The sequence below is a fragment of the Corythoichthys intestinalis genome, chromosome 1 (assembly GCF_030265065.1).
Source record: "Corythoichthys intestinalis isolate RoL2023-P3 chromosome 1, ASM3026506v1, whole genome shotgun sequence".
NCBI classification, from domain to species: Eukaryota; Metazoa; Chordata; class Actinopteri; order Syngnathiformes; family Syngnathidae; genus Corythoichthys; species Corythoichthys intestinalis.
The window spans coordinates 5,867,047-5,883,172 of record NC_080395.1 but is presented as its reverse complement, the minus strand read 5'-3'; the positions used below and the strand labels follow the sequence as shown (position 1 = coordinate 5,883,172).

The 16,126-nt window shown below is 41.1% G+C and overlaps 1 protein-coding gene across 2 annotated transcripts in view; it reads right to left on the bottom strand.

Annotated features, from left to right (window-relative positions):
* asb7 (ankyrin repeat and SOCS box containing 7) overlaps positions 1-11,918 on the bottom strand; it is a 28,467-nt gene extending 16,549 nt beyond the window's left edge. Inside the window, exons 1-3 of one of the 2 annotated variants that reach the window (XM_057854316.1) lie at positions 11,726-11,918; positions 4,620-4,681; positions 4,269-4,551 (exon numbers count right to left, since the gene is read on the bottom strand). In XM_057854316.1, coding sequence (XP_057710299.1) covers positions 4,269-4,482 — 214 coding nt within the window. In that variant the 5' untranslated portion in view covers positions 4,483-4,551; positions 4,620-4,681; positions 11,726-11,918. The remainder of the gene's footprint in view (positions 1-4,268; positions 4,552-4,619; positions 4,682-11,725) is intronic. The other variant, XM_057854325.1, reaches the window with a different exon arrangement.
* Positions 11,919-16,126: the final 4,208 nt, after the last annotated feature.

Here is a 16,126-nt window from a genome sequence, read left to right as displayed (position 1 = left end):
AAAGTGAAAATGACTGTCAACAATTTTTCTCTCCAAAAACTTTGAACAGTCATAACTCGGCAGATATACAACATATCTGCGCCAAACTTCCCGTGCTTGTTGAGAGTCATGCCCTGAAGGGCCTTGTAGGGGTCATTTGCATCAACCCTACAGCGCCAACTAGTGGCAATAGAAAGTCACTCGTTTTTCCAATACATGTCCAGTTCTTTTCAGGTTGGTCATTGTAGTTTGAAGACCTATTGTAATACTTATTTACGGCCCATGTCCACGTGTCTCTGTCTGTTGCCGTGACAACCCTTTATTCGCCATTTAAAGGAAATATTTTTTTTCAAAGACTCAGGCAGCTTATATAGCCACAATATTTGGCACACTTGGTCGAATTGGCCCAGTTAGAAGATTAATTTTGGTTTTGAATAAGGGCTTGGCTGCACAGCTCAGTAGTGGCTCCTTTTTTGTAGTACTCTCTCCAATAGGGGTTTTTATCTCTTGGGTGTGGGAATGTAAATAGGCGACTTTCGAGCATGTTAGGTTCTAATGAGATGATGAGAGAGGAGGATCTGCCACCACCCTGACCTGCACACAGTCCGAGTTGCGTGACGTCCGAGTTGCGCTAGATTGCGAGGGCCCATTCAGTCCTGCTTGCAGGCCTAGTTATTATTATTATTATTATTCTTCTTTCTTCATGGCAAATGAAAATGGCCAATTTGGAGGCCTGAACATGCACGAAAAGTCACCAAAATTTGCACATACGTGCAGATTCGCGTAAAATTTGATAATCTAGCGTCGTTTTGAAAAAATTTCAAAAAATGGCTCAGTGGCGCCCCCTTGACCCTTAAAATTTTCAAAAAGGCCTCTCCTCTCAGGTTTTCAACGTAGAGCGATGAAATTTGGGGAGTAGATACCTTATGCCTAACTGTTCAAAAAAGCCTCTTGCACCCATATTCCAAATCCGACAGGAAATCGGATATTTTGGATCAAATGTGAAATTTTTTCGGTTCACAGTTGGAGTTTACGTTTGGAGGCCTGAACATGCACGAAAACTCACCAAAATTTGCACATACATGCAACTTTGCGTAAATTTTGATAATCTACAAAAAAATTTAACAAAATCGCTCAGTGGCGCCCCCTTGAAATTTTCAAAAAGGCCTGTCCTATTAGGTTTTTTCAACGTAGAATGATGAAATTTGGTGAGTCGATACATTGTGTAAAACTGCTCCAAAAAGTCTCTTGCACCCATATTCCAAACCCAACAGGAAGCCGGAAATTTTGGATCAAATGTGAAATTTTATCGATTTACATTTGAGACCTTGTCGCTGAAGAAAATAGTTGGATCGTCTTCAAAATTGGTCAGACTATTCAGGAGACATATGAGATCTTAAGTTTTCAAAATGGTGAGTTTTCACTCAAGGGTCTGACCTGGGCGTGGTCCCAAAGTCGGCCATTTTTGGGCAAAATACCAAATTCAGAATATGATTAAAAACTCGGTGATACAACGTTCAATCTTTTTCATTTCTAGCATGTATATGAGATATCCCAGCCTGAACACGACTGCATTGAAATATTACCCATTAGGCCTGGCGCCCCCTAGTGGAAACAGGAAATGGCCTTCTTTACGAGACAGGCTCCTCCTCCAAGGGAAAAAAATCTATTGACCTCAAACCTGTTTCAGGGGAGCCTCAAGACATGTGTTCAGGTCCCTGATGAAAAATATTGAGGTTTCGTTGAAGCGGAGAGGTCCAAACTGGAAGTGAAAATGACCGTCAACAATTTGTCTCGCCAAAAATTTTGAACAGTCATAACTCGGCAGATATGCAACATATCTGCGCCAAACTTTCCGTGTTTGTTGAGAGTCATACCCTGAAGGTTTTTGTAGGGGTCATTTGCATCAACTCTACAGTGCCCACTAGTGGCGACAGAAAGAAGTTTTAAAAAAGGCCTTTCCTATTGGGTTTTTTCAACATAGAGCAAGGAAATTTGGGGAGTAGATACCTTATGCAAAACTGCTCCAAAAAGTCTCTTGCACCCATATTCCAAATCCAACAGGAAATCGGGTATTTTGGCTCGAATGTGAAATTTTCATGGGTTCACAGTAAGAGTTTACATTTGGAGGCTTGAATATGCATAAAAACTCACCAAAATTTGCACATACATGCGGCTTTGGATAACGTTCGATAATCTTGCAACGTTACGAAACAATTTAACAAAATGGCTCAGTGGCGCCCCCTTGAAATTTTCAAAAAGGCCTCTCCATTTAGGTTTTTCTAACATAGAGTGATGAAATTTGGAGAGTCAAAACTTTGTGCAAAACTGCTCCAAAAAGTCTCTTGCACACACATTCCAAATCCTACAGGAAATCGGGTATTTTGGATTGAATGTGAACTTTTTATCGATTTACAGTGTGCACATTTTACACCTTGGCACCTAGGGAATTAGTTTGATCATTCTCAAAATTGGTGAGACTGTTCATGAGGCATATGAAATCTTAAGTTATAAAAATGGTGTGTTTTCATTCACGGGCCTGACCTGGGCGGGGCGCCAAATTCTTCCATTTTTTCGCCAAAACACCGAATTCGGAAAATGACTGATAACTCCCTCATACAACGTTCAATCTATTTTAAATCTGGCATGTGTGTGAGGTATACCAGCCTGAGCAGGACTGGATTGAAAATTTACCATTTGTGCCTGGCGCCTCCTAGTGGGAACAGGAAATGCCCTTTTTTACGGGACACACTCCTCCTCTAAAGGGAAAAAATCAATCTACCTCAAACCTGCATAAGGGAAACCTTAAGACCTGTCTTCAGGTGCCTGATGAAAAATATTGAAGTTTCGTTGAAGCGGAGGGGTCCAAACAGGAAAGTGAAAATGACTGTCAACAATTTTTCTCTCCAAAAACTTTGAACAGTCATAACTCGGCAGATATACAAGATATCTGCGCCAAACTTCCCGTGCTTGTTGAGAGTCATACCCTGAAGGGCCTTGTAGGGGTCATTTGCATCAACCCTACAGCGCCAACTAGTGGCGATAGAAAGTCACTCGTTTTTCCAAAACATGTCCAGTTCTTTTCATGTTGGTCATTGTAGTTTCAAGACCTATTAAAATACTTTTTTACGGCCCATGTCCACGTGTCTCTGTCTGTTGCCGTGACGACCCTTTGTTCGCCATTTAAAGGAAATATTTTTTTTCAGAGACTCAGGGAGCTTATGGAGCCACAATAGTTGGCACACTTGGTCGAATTGGCCCAGTTAGAAGATTAATTTTGGTTTTGAATAAGGGCTTGGCTGCACAGCTCAGTAGTGGCTCCTTTTTTGTAGTACTCTTTCCAATAGTGGTTTTTATCTCTTGGGTGTGGGAATGTAAATAGGCGACTTTCGAGCATGTTAGGTTCTAATGAGATGATTAGAGAGGAGGATCTGCCACCACCCTGACCTGCACACAGTCCGAGTTGCGTGACGTCCGAGTTGCGCTAGATTGCGAGGGCCCGTTCAGTCCTGCTTGCAGGCCTAGTTTATTATTGTTATTTCACATGTTTATGTGTACTTTAATAAAGAATTTAAGTGGTTCTAAATGTTTTTGTGAATAAGCATCAACAAAAATTTTATTGCTAAATTAGTTTAAAAAAAAAAAAAAAAAGATTACATTAGTTGACTAATCGTAAAATTAGTCGGCTGACTAACCGGGAGAAAAATTGTCGATTGGGACAGCCCTATTTTGGGACAATCCCAGTTTATTTCCTGTTGCTTTTGGTCCACTTCCTATTGATTTTGGGGCATTTCTGGGTCACTTCCAAAATATTTTGGGATATTTCAGTGTCACTTCCTGCACCTATTGGATCACTTCCTGTTGATTTTAGGGCATTTCCGGGCCACTTATGCTTCCTGTTGATTTTGGGACATTCCCAGATTAGTTCCTGCTGATTTCAGGTCACTTCTTGTTGTCACGGGGCATTTTTGAATCACTTATTTGTTAGCCCATTGGCTGCCGTACTGCGTGAGACATCCGAAGAAAGACGACCGCAGACACAAAAGTGAGCCCCAATTTCCGTTTTTTACGGTGCCAATGTCAAAATAAAAGCATGCAGTTCTGAACTATAAGGTCCCTGTCTGGAAGAATTGGAAGCCCTAGCGGGCCGCATGTTTGACTGCCCCTATTTTACAGTGAGTATGTTTTGCAAGCTTAATGATTTTTCGTAATATGAAGCCAAAAAAAAAAAAAAAAAAAAAAACAGTTTGGAAAAACTTGTTGGCAGCCGGAGTTTTGTTTTTTCTGACCTCCGTGCTCCAGGAAGATGCGGACACATCGCTCCTTGCCCTTGGCGGCAGAGAAGTGCAGCAGAGTCCAGCCGTTGGTGTCGCGGACGGTGGGCGAGTAGCCGAGCTCCAGCATGCGGCGTACCGTGTACAGGTCGCCCACCGCCATCGCCGTCTGGATCTGAGGCTCCTCATGGAGCTCGGGGTTCCTCCGGTTCAGCATCCCGTTATGCATTGGGGGACAGAAACGTTCATCTTGGGAGTCTAGCGGGGGCCCAATATTCCGCGCGTCTGCCGGACACTGCTGCGTACACGGAGGGGGAAAGACACGCCTTCAGTATAGAGCCGCCACTCGCCCGCCGCCGACGGTACCTTTTCACGAGCTGAAGAAACAAACTTCTCTTCTTCATAGCGGGAGCTTTAGCTTGAATTTCCTGAAACACAACACACACATCAGCTCACGGTACGGTCTACGATACAAGGCTCACGATAACGATCGCACGATATGGCGATACAACAATTATCGGTAAATAAGAGTGTGACAATATCTCAATACAGCGATATTTTGCAACCCGATCGGTTATCGATATGCTCCCGCCAAGTATCGATACTTTTATTTGACATTGGCCATACAATGGGGTATGGATGCTGTAAACTGCTAATGTTTGTTGAGCAATTCCTTGGCGGTCCACTAGGGGCGCTGAAGAGTGGCAGTGAAGGTAAGTGTGCACAAGTCGTCTAGGGAAGAAGAGAGGAAACTCCAATGTCGTTCACTTGAGTAAACTAATTCATTCCGGTTCGTTCAATAAAAAGATTAGTTCAACGAATCGTTCGCCCCCCTCATTCCCTCACCCGCCCAAGTGAATCGTTCGGTTAGTGAACGGGAAGTGACGTTGCCAAACGAATCACCAACGACCGCTTAGCAATATTAACTGACTGGGAAGTGACATTATTTGGTCCCGCCCCTTCTTGCACACAGGCCCCTAATTGGTCGCTCGTCGTAGATTCAGAAGTGAGTGACACACTATGTCATTCTGTTTTCGCTGCCTCGTCTCGTCTCTCCCCCGCTGATGTAATAGCGAAGGAGAACTTCCGTTTCGTCAATCTAATTTCTATGGGATCAAAGTCATGGCTCGTGCATGCATTTTGATTTAGGGACACGGTTAAACATTTTCCTTTTGGGTAGGCTCGGGGGCGCACAGACTTTCTCTAGCAGGATCTTAATCACACATACAACATTGCCGCTACCAGTCTCCGTGACACGCTTGCTGTCACGCGAATAAAAAGAGAAATCCAAAGTTTAATTTCTAAATGTGGAATGACCAACACATTATATTTACCTCACGCTCGGTTGTGTTTCTGTTTTAATGGTCATCAATATTATTTTTGGTAACTATTATTAAAACTAAATTGTAAATAGCTAGTTGTCAAATGTGTTGCTGTAAAATGAAAACAATACTACATTTTGATATGAAAAAGGTTCATTGAAAATCAGTATTAAGAGGATCTTATTGTAATATCATTTTTGCACTGGTATTAATTAGAGATGTCCCGATCCGATATGTGGATCGGATCGGACGCCGATATGGGCAAAAAAATGCGCTTCGGTATCGGATCGGCCAACACGGAAAAATTCCGATTCAGACTTCTATCCAGTTTTTTTTAATCCGGTCCGGGTTTTCCAGCGCACCGATTTACATAATCCATTCCAGTTTTTTGCTTCGGTTTCCCTAAAATCCGGTCCGCATTTTACGGCACACCTTCAACACACTACATTACTGTCTCCCAATTTACCGCGAGACTTTATCGGTAAAAATGTCAACTGTGTGGGATCATTTCACCTTAAAGGACGACAAAGAAGAAGAGGCAGAGTGCAACATTTAATACAACCAACCTAATCGAGCATTTAGCGAAATACCACCACAAACAATATAAGAAGTATGTTAAGAAAACTGAAGACAAAAAGAAAGGTCCTACGCAATTAACACTGACAGAAACTTTTGCTATGCATGACAAACTGGCACTCGACAGTCCCAAAGCCCAGGGAATTACAAGAGTCATTGCCGAAGAATTCATTCTGGATGACGAGCCATTATCTCTCGGAGCAAAGACGCACCATCCAACACTTAGAACCACGGTACAACATGCCCACCCGTCATTACATCCTTGAGCGATTCGGCCGTGGAAGATTCCAGAAGCATTCACAAACATCCAAATTCCGATTATTGAAATATGTCAAGTAAAGCGGAACTAATACACAGCACGGTCTTTGGGAGAGTAAACATCATACTTGTCATAGACCCAGGTAATGCCAATGCTTGACTCACGGCTGTAGCTCAACTCATGCCGCTGGATAAAAAAAACACAAGAATACCTGACAGCTGCTGACAGCCGCTACAAACAACGTCAACATCATTTTACTGTAGATATCATAAGTATATAGAACTAGATGCAAAATGACAAACTCGACGGCATTAGCAACACTGAAGTATTGAAAACTAGTTGCGTTTGTAAACAGCAGCTCTCTTAAAGCAGGAGACTTCCCTTGTAGGCTGTTGTAGTGAACCTTCCAAGCGAACCTAATTAACTTTTTATCTAAAGTACTCCTAAATCGGCAAAATCATGACTGGAATCTATCATCAAAACAGTTTTAAAACTTTCACGTGTCGAAAGTAGACAGAAGGGAAATTATGGAATAACGGGAGCAATTTTAACAACTTTAACAGTCTATTCGCAAAATTAAATGAATTGAATGTAGTTTAAAGCTGCTGATACAGAATGGGGACTTGAGTATTTTATTTACTGTTTTAAAATGTTAACTTGATACTGAAATAGTCGTTTATTTAAACCTGAGAGGCTTTTTATACAATTTTTGTAACTAATGCACGAAACATTAAGAGCATGTAATAGCTTGGGGGATTTGTGGGATTTTCCACTGAGGTTGTTGGTGTGTTTTGCTTTTTTAAGACAGTTTACAATATTATTTGCACGTTTTACTGACTGACTGTGCCTTTTCTGTTTGTTATTTATAATGTTTTGTGTTTGGCACTGAATAAACAGGTCAGTTTCTTGTTACCAACTGTTGTGTATTATTCAAACTCACCTAATTCAGCTGATTAGTTGTTATCAAGAGTACTAAAACCTTTTTCAACATGAGTCTGACAACTAAGTAAGGAGGCTAAATAACTTTAAACTTTAACACATGCTCAGATAGGTCGGTATCGTTATCGGCCAGTATCAGTATCGGATCGGAAGTGCAAAAACCTGGATAGGGACATCCCTACTGTAAATGCTCAACGTCAGGATGGCATGGCTGAGGAGCAGATTTCTGACATGGATAAACAATAGCTGCACTTTGGTTTGGCCCACATCAAGCTGTAACTTGTTTCAGCTAACATATGTTTGTGTATGCATTTGTAATTAACTTTAGAGCTACACTTTGTAGAGTGAGCAATTTGCTATGTGAGTTGTATAAACGGTCACATTCGTAGCATTTAAGCTAGCAGACTTTAGGTAGATTAGACTGAATTAATTTACTCACTTTACATAATTAAGAGATCGACCATTACAAGTTTTTTCAGGACCGATACCGATACTGATTAGTCAGAGAGGCCAATAATGGATTTTGAGAGCCAAAATTTGTTTGCTGTAAAAGTAAAAATTGGCGTTCAAAAATAAAAAAGAATGCAAACACCGAATTTCATTGAGCTACCTTTGATGAGCTGTAGAGTTGTTATTTCAGGGAATTTTAAAAAAGTTTCCACTGAGTGAATGATTTTGAAAAAGCCCTTTATGTATGAAATTTGGTTTGAAATACCTAACGTAGACACTATTCTAATAGAAGGTTTTGGTCGCGACCTGTAACACCTTTTTAAAACTAGAAACTGCAATTTCTGAAGAAATTACTCTGCGTCTTTGCTGTGTGGAGATCAAGATCTTAGCCTAGCCCAGATATGTTAGGGGACATTTTAGAGACACTAAGGTCACTTCCTGTTGATTTGGGGACATTTGGGGGAGCGTGTCCTGGTCATATCAGGTCATTTGGGGGGCGTGTCCAGGTCATATCAGGTCATTTGGGGACATCTGGGGGCCTGTCCTGGTCACATCACATCATTTGGGGACATTTGGGGGGGCGTGTCCTTGGCATATCTGGTTATTTCCTGTTGATTTTGGGACATTTGTTTTTTGCCATTGAAAATGAATAGGTAATTTGGACGTCCATGGCCGTCCATGGCATCGACTCACATTTGCGTCAATGGAATCTAAGTACCTTGGCATCAATAGAATCAACAAACATGGCCATCAATGGCATTAAACAAAGTAAATGCAATTGAAAATTAATGGGAAATTTGGACATCCTTGGTTGTCAATGGCATCGACATCAATATGCGTCAATGGAATCCAAGTACATTGGCATCAATAGAATTTAAATGGCTGTCAATGCCATCAATGCAACGTAAATTCCATTCGAAGTGAATGGGAAATTTTAACATTGTATCCCATTAAAAATGAATGTGAAAGTTTTTGGCAAATTTCCGGGGAACCATAAACCTTTATGCCCCTCACCGTTAAGGAATTTTTGATGTCCAAATGATGTGATTTGGTCAAAAATTGTAGGATTACGTACATTTTGAAAATGCCCCCCCCCCCCCCCCCCCCCCCGAAAAAAAATGGTGATTGGCGTTTACGGCCGAACGGAAACTTTTTCAGGGTTGTTCGAAAAATTCCTTACATCGCGTAAAAATTCCAGTAGTTTCGTCAAGCAAGTCTCAAAATTGGTAGGGATGCTATAACAGCATAACCTGCCTATACACTTTTTGCTAGGGACGGGACATTAATAAAACCAAACAGATTAGGTGAACGGAGGTCAGGGCTATGTTTCTTACAAATATGCTGTGTGTAAAAATGAAAAAGTGTTAAAAACTTTTATTTTGGGGGAAATCCCCCTTTCTTCATACAAAGGAAATTTAGAGTAGCTGTGTTTTTGTGTTTGTTCGTGTTTTTTTTTGGGGGGGGGGGGTAAAAGAAACGTCTGCGTAGGCTGCAAAAAAAATTATTTTTAAATGAATGATGGAAAAAATATATTTTAATTAATGAATAAATGCAGAGTTGAATTACCGTTAATCCGTTAATGGTACAAAAACATACAGTACAGGAGGAATGTAAGCTGCAGGTTGGCAAGTTCCCACAGTTTAATGTTATGCTAACTGAGATGCAAGTCAGACTTTCAGTAGCAAAATGAGTGGCGTTTTCCCCCACCTCCACTACATTGACGCTATTTACAGTGGCTGCTGCTACAGTGGCTGGCCCCCTAAAAAAATTCTAATACCCCTCGTCGTTACAGGGGGTGGAGGAGACATGTTGTCATGTATTTCTGTTGGGGTTGTGTGAGTGTGCGTGTTTGTTTGTTGTAGTCATCACTCATCAACAGTGTTGGGCACGTTACTTATAAAAGTAATTAGTTACATTACTCACTACTTCCAAAAAGTGAGTTAGTAACTGAATTACTATATAGCAAAAGTAACTAGTTACCAGGGAAAGTAACTATTTCTGTTACTTTAAAAAGAACTTGTTGTATGTCAAAGAATTTGAAATTTTCTGAGCAGTATTCGAGTCAGTGGAATAGAGAAAAACAGACAGGTAGTTAACTTGTTAGGTGCTTCAGCAGATTTGAATTGCTTACCACAGATGTCGACAAAAGCTTTGCCCCGGGAGATAAATTACACATTACATGCAGGTTCTTTCCTTTAATTTCGACAAACTTGAAATAGTGTCTATATCTCCACCTCTTAAAGGACAATTTTTCTTCTGAATGCTCTGCCATCCCGACCCTGTGCATCTGTTTTCCGTGTGTGTGTTTGCCGCACGCGCTGTTCCGGTTTGCTTGTGAAATCACCGGCTCTGATTGGCTTACTACGACACATGACTAACCCTCAGCCAATCACAATCACTTCCATCGCATCTCTCGAGGGGCTGCATTTAGGTAGGCTCGTTTCCCGACAATTCACGTCACCTTCAAAGCGTCTGCCGTCCTCAAGATGGAAGCAGAATTATTGCTGGCTGACAGTGGGAGATGGGAACGAGGCTAGCATCAGGTGTAGCAAACAGAGAAACGTTACCAAACTTTGGAAAGCATTGTCTAATTGAATGAGCAGGGACAAACAGATTGGAGTCAGAAGTTCGTGCGCTTTTCTCGAACCTGAACGCACCCCAAGTCTTGGATGACAAATCAACAGAGTAGAGAGTCGACTCGACACGGCTGGTAGTTTCTTCAATTTATTCAGAGTAAGTAACGCACCGCTTTTGACCGTCAGTAACGGTAACGGTGTTGTAACGGCGGAAAAATTAGTTAGATTACCCCGTTACTGAAAAAATAACGCCGTTTCGTAACGGCGTTACTCCCAACACTGCTCAGCAACCAATAAAGCGTGCGCTTGCGGGAGAAAAAAAATGGACCGGCACATTCAGCAAGTGAAAAAGGGTAAATATAATTCTGAACATAATGAAAATACACCAATTCACTGAATAATGGAAGGGTCAATTTTATTCTTACAACATATGGGAAGACATAAATTTTATCATTAGACACTATCATCATTTATAATCATTATATAATTCAAATGAGGTTGCTTAAAAGTTGGGGACAATCTGAGCATTCTGAAAAGTTGGGAGTGTTATGTCCCTACCGTCCCTAAGCAAACCTACGCCCTTGGGTCAAACGGTTCGGGCTGTGGGGCGTGCCGAAGAAATCCCATTTAAAAAAAGAAAAAAACTTAACACTACCTGGGTCTTTTGCAAAGCCCCAGATAATAAAATATCAATTCTTGTCGGGAGCATATCGATAACCTTTTGGTTTACAAAGTATAATGGACTTTCAGAGTGACTTCCCATTGGCATCATATCACTTCACGTAAATTTGGGAAAAATTCCGGGTCACTTCATATTAATGTGGGGAAAGTTCCGGGTCAATTTTTGTTATTTGTTTGCCAAATATTCGTGCGTGAAAGCCTTAACGCGGGCGGGTGGCAAACACTTGGAACAGTTTGACAATGGCGAGTGAATAAAGTGTGCCGTTGGCTTGCGAGCTAGCTAACTAGCTAGCGAGCCGGCTAAGTCAAGTCACTGCGTCCAAGTCAATTAAAAGCCAATTCCGCGACAACAACAACAACGCGCGACCTAAAAGCACTCCGAGCGGACGTGTCGGACGTTCGTTGGTGACGTTTCAATCAAGTTGACACTCTTTTCTGGACTCCGTGAGATGTGCTAGCATTGTTAGCCGACGGACGGACTGACTGACGCGACGAAGTAACTCGGCGTTAACTTTGCTACAACGCTGCCCGTCAGCACTTTTGCCCGGCAAAATGTTGGGGAAAAATAAGAATAAGAAGAAATGAGCAAGGAAAACAAAGTAGATCAAATCGAAGCGTCGGTGCATCATAGCAACACAACAAAAGACGTCGAGTGGACATTGAACGAACCAATCAGATTCTGCGAGCGGGAGCCAGATGGAAGTTGTTGTCAGCGGCGCTGCATTTTTTCGGAGCCCGTCGCTTTCTTCGCTTTCGCTTTCGCTCCGACACTCGCATCAGCGTCCGTTTTGCACACGCACTCGACTCAATTACATCTTGTTTTTTAACACGTCAAAATTGGAAGCTTTAAATCAAAGTAAGCCTAGGCTCGGAAGCGTCATTTCGTCATTTCCGTCATCGTGACTTCAGAATAAGACCGCCCCGCCCCCGGTGCCGTCCCCCCAGCGAGCGACGTAAACTAGCGCTACTTGTCTGACAGTTTTTGTCCAAATGACATCATTTCAAGGGCGTGGGTTTGGTCTCAATAATTGGTAGGGACGATAAAACAGTATAACCTGCATGTACACTTTTTGCTGTGCAGCGGACATTAACGAGACCAAACAGATTGTGTGAACGGGGGTCAGGGCTAGAGGCGTGGCGTCCCATTAGGCAAACCAGGCAATTGCCTAGGGACTAGAGATGGAAAAACCGAGGCTTTCTGAAACAATGAACCACTTTTAAGACAATTGCCCTTAATTCAGTGCTTCTCAATTATTTTCTGTTACGCCCCCCCAAGGAAGACGTAAATGTTTCGCGCCCCCCCCCCCAAACTCTCTGCCACCACTGTAAATAGTATCACTTGTCTATAAAATGACTATTATAAATACGCATCTGCCTAACATTGTGTCCTTTTTTTTTCCTAATAACGAAAAAAAGTAACAGATCAACTTATAATAAAGTAGAACTTTATTAACATTGTTTTGTTTGTAACAGAGAAGACGACACGCATCAATTTGCCTGAATTAAAAATCAATTTGCCTGAATTAAAAAAAAAAAGTCCCATCCAAACTAAAAAATACACTCAAGTTACATTTTGGACCATTTGATAAAGAAAAATAAAATGTAATAAAATCAGTAAATAATAACAAATTAAAATTGATTAGAAACATTCACTCATGAGGACAATATGCCAAAAAATTTGATCGAAAAAACAAAACTGAATAAAAGAAAAAGAAAAAAAAAAGTGTCCTTGGACAGAAGGACAGTTTTTATTTTTGTACCTCCTTTGCAATGGTGTGGAGTTATCTTGCAATGAGCATGCTAACAATGCTAATTGGTTTACTGATATTACACTGACAAAACAATATTCGGCCGTTTTCGCTGAAAAACAATCAAGCTTATCAATGAGATTGGGGTCTAATGTCTTTAAGTGGCGTCTTAATTGTTTTGGCTTCTGGCTGTCCGCTATAATTATTTTTAGACACAGTAAACAGTGGTCTTTCCTCATTACCCACTGTATTAAAAGTCAAAGCTAAAAGGCAAACGGCACGAAAAAAGCGCATTCCCGGCGGCCGAGGTAGAACCGTAGGTGAGGGCGTTCGTCGTGACGATCCCAAGCCAAAAATGGGACTTCTCGGGCAGCGACGTGAGAACCGGCCGGACAAGACAGTGGGTCGCTGCGTGAGTCAGGTCGGAAAACGGCTTTCCAAAACGGCGGCTGCGCACTGATCTTCATATCTGTTTTCTGTGTGTTCTGAGTGCTCTTCCTCAGTTCAAAAATACTGCGCGCACTCTGAAAATGAGAGCGCCACTGCCACCCACTGAGTGGATGTGCAAGTACACTTTATTCCAGTACGGCAAAAAAAAAAAGCATGTTCCCCGAGGTCACATGCGCCCCCCTGGCATCGCTCTGCACCCCCCCACTATTTGAGAAGTACTGCCTTAATTGAATCACTGTTTGGAGGCGTTCGACGCACTGCAAGAGCTCTATCTACTGGATAAACAGTGCACGTTTCTTTTTAAAACTAAAGTTGTCAAATTGACTCAACATTACATATCTTCAATAGACTTAAGTGAATGTCGTCTATTTCAACCAGGATATCATGTCGTCTTTAAGTGTGATTTACACAATTAAAGTTGACCTTTTTAAGCCTGTGTCATTGCTTTGTCTGTGAAGATGTGTTCAAGGTAGTATTTGTAATACACGACAGTGCTAGTCTTGTAAGTGGCTTGTCCTAGATACTGGGAAGTAACTATGTATTGTTAATTTTTTTGTAAATATTTCAGTACAGTAAGCACAGTGCTTGGGAACAGGAATATTATTTATTGCATACTGTAAGGATTTCCAAAATCATAAGATGGAAATAATCGAGCCGAATAAAAGAAAGGTTTGTGAAACATTTTATTTTTTAATTAAGTATAATTTCTGGGGGGCGGGTGGATGTGTTGTATTTGTATCTATTCTAACTATCTAAACGTATGGAGCTATCTAGTGTATAACAATGCAGAATGAATTTCATGAAATTCAAGTGATAATGTTTCCGCTCCTGACTTGAAAATGAGCAAATGTTTGTAGCACTCGCGAAAATTCCTCCTCTCAAAAAACCGCAGAATAACTGCGTTATTCTGCCACTTTATTGCATCCACACCGATTGAGCGGACGGGCTCCCATTGAGTTTTCATTTTCCTGTGGAAACTGACTCGCTGACACGTCTGTGACGTTCGAGGCCTCGTCAGCAGGGGTCACGTGACTTTTGACTTGCTCGACGCCGTTTACGGAACACTGCTTTGACACGCCTCTACTTCATTTGCTCGAATCAGATTCGGGCAGGAAGGCTCGAGCATCCCATCTCTACGAGGGACCCCAACCAGCAGGGGCCCCTATTTAGCACGCACAGCTTTACTGCACTGTAGCAGCGACAAGTGTAGTGTGTTTCAATACCATGAAATCATTTGGCAGATTATCTAACGATTCTGTTATCAATCCCAATCAGCACTAACCATGTCATGTAGATTATAAATGTTTAAGAAAGTCCAATCAGCTATTAATACCACATGATTGTTTAAAGAGTGACTCACCAAGTACTCTCTGGAAAGTCCTTGCCGAGTTGTTTTACGTAGATTTTCACAGGCCACCTCATTATTCATGTGACTACTTAAAATGGTGATTTTTCCCCAAAAGTCTATTAATGGGTCTATCGTATTCCTCGTCGAATACTCTATAAGAAAAATATAACATAAATGCATCTAAAATAATCCTAAACTATTCTATTGGCAATTTTAATAGTCTTTTCAGCAAGGTTCCTTGCGTATGCGTACGTTCCCATAGCAACCAGTCCTGTTATTGTCCTACGTCACAAGCGCTGCGTATTTTGGGAGCGAGAATTGGCATAAGGTGTGCATTTCGAGCATATGACGGCCACCTGTTAAAATGCGTGAGTCCATGAACGAATGTAAGAAGTACATCCATGTGAGTCAGTGTAAAGTGCTTACTTTTCACCACTTTTATGGCCAAGACGACCGCACTTGCACACGCGCGCACTCGCACCCCCCCACCTTTGTGTTCATTATACTGCGTGACTATGTATGTGTGTCACGTGACTCAGAAGGGCCCCATGTTGCTTGTTGCCTGGGGCCCCGGGGACCCTTGCTACGCCTCTGCTACATTTCTCACCGATACAAAACTTAATTAATTGACAGTCTAGATAAATAATGCAAAAATAAATCTGTATTGACTTATACTAACTTTCACACTGCAAATTTATAACGTCTTAATCTGATATTTTTCTTAAATCTAGCCGAATAATCTTGTTTTGGATTTTAAATAAAGATTTGTCTTGAGACCACTCAGCATTGTCTGTCTAAATAAATTAAATTAGGACAGTCAAACGATTACAATTTTTAATCAAGTTAATCACAGCTTAAAAATTAATTAATCGTAATTAATCGCAATTCAAACCATCTATAAAATATGCCATATTTTTCTGTAAATTATTGTTGGAATGGAAAGATAAGACACAAGATGGATATATACATTCAACATACGGAACATAAGGACTGTATTTGTTTGTTACAACAATAAATCCACAAGATGGCATTAACATTATTAACATTCTGTTAAAGCGATCCATAGATAGAAAGACTTGTAGTTCTTAAAAGGTAAATGTTAGTACAAGGTATAGAAATTTAATTTTAAAACCCCTCTTAATGTTTTTGTTTTGATAAAATTTGTAAAATGTTCAATAGAAAACATAAATTAGTAGCTCGCCATTGTTGATGTCAATAATTACACAATGCTCATGGTGCTAAAAGCCATAAAAATCACTCGCACCCGAGCGCCAGCAGAGGGCGACAAAACACCAAAAATCACAAGTAACATGTGGGCATTACACCGTGCTGTTATTTTAATCTGAGCGGGGCATGTGCGTTAAATGCGTCAAATATTTGAACGTGATTAATTAAAAACATTAATTACTGCCCGTTAACGCGATAAGTTTGACTGCCCTAAATTAAATACAACCCTTAGCAAAATAATGAATTAGTTCAAAAGTGCAACTCCTGAATGAAATGAATAAAAACATTGTGGTGGTC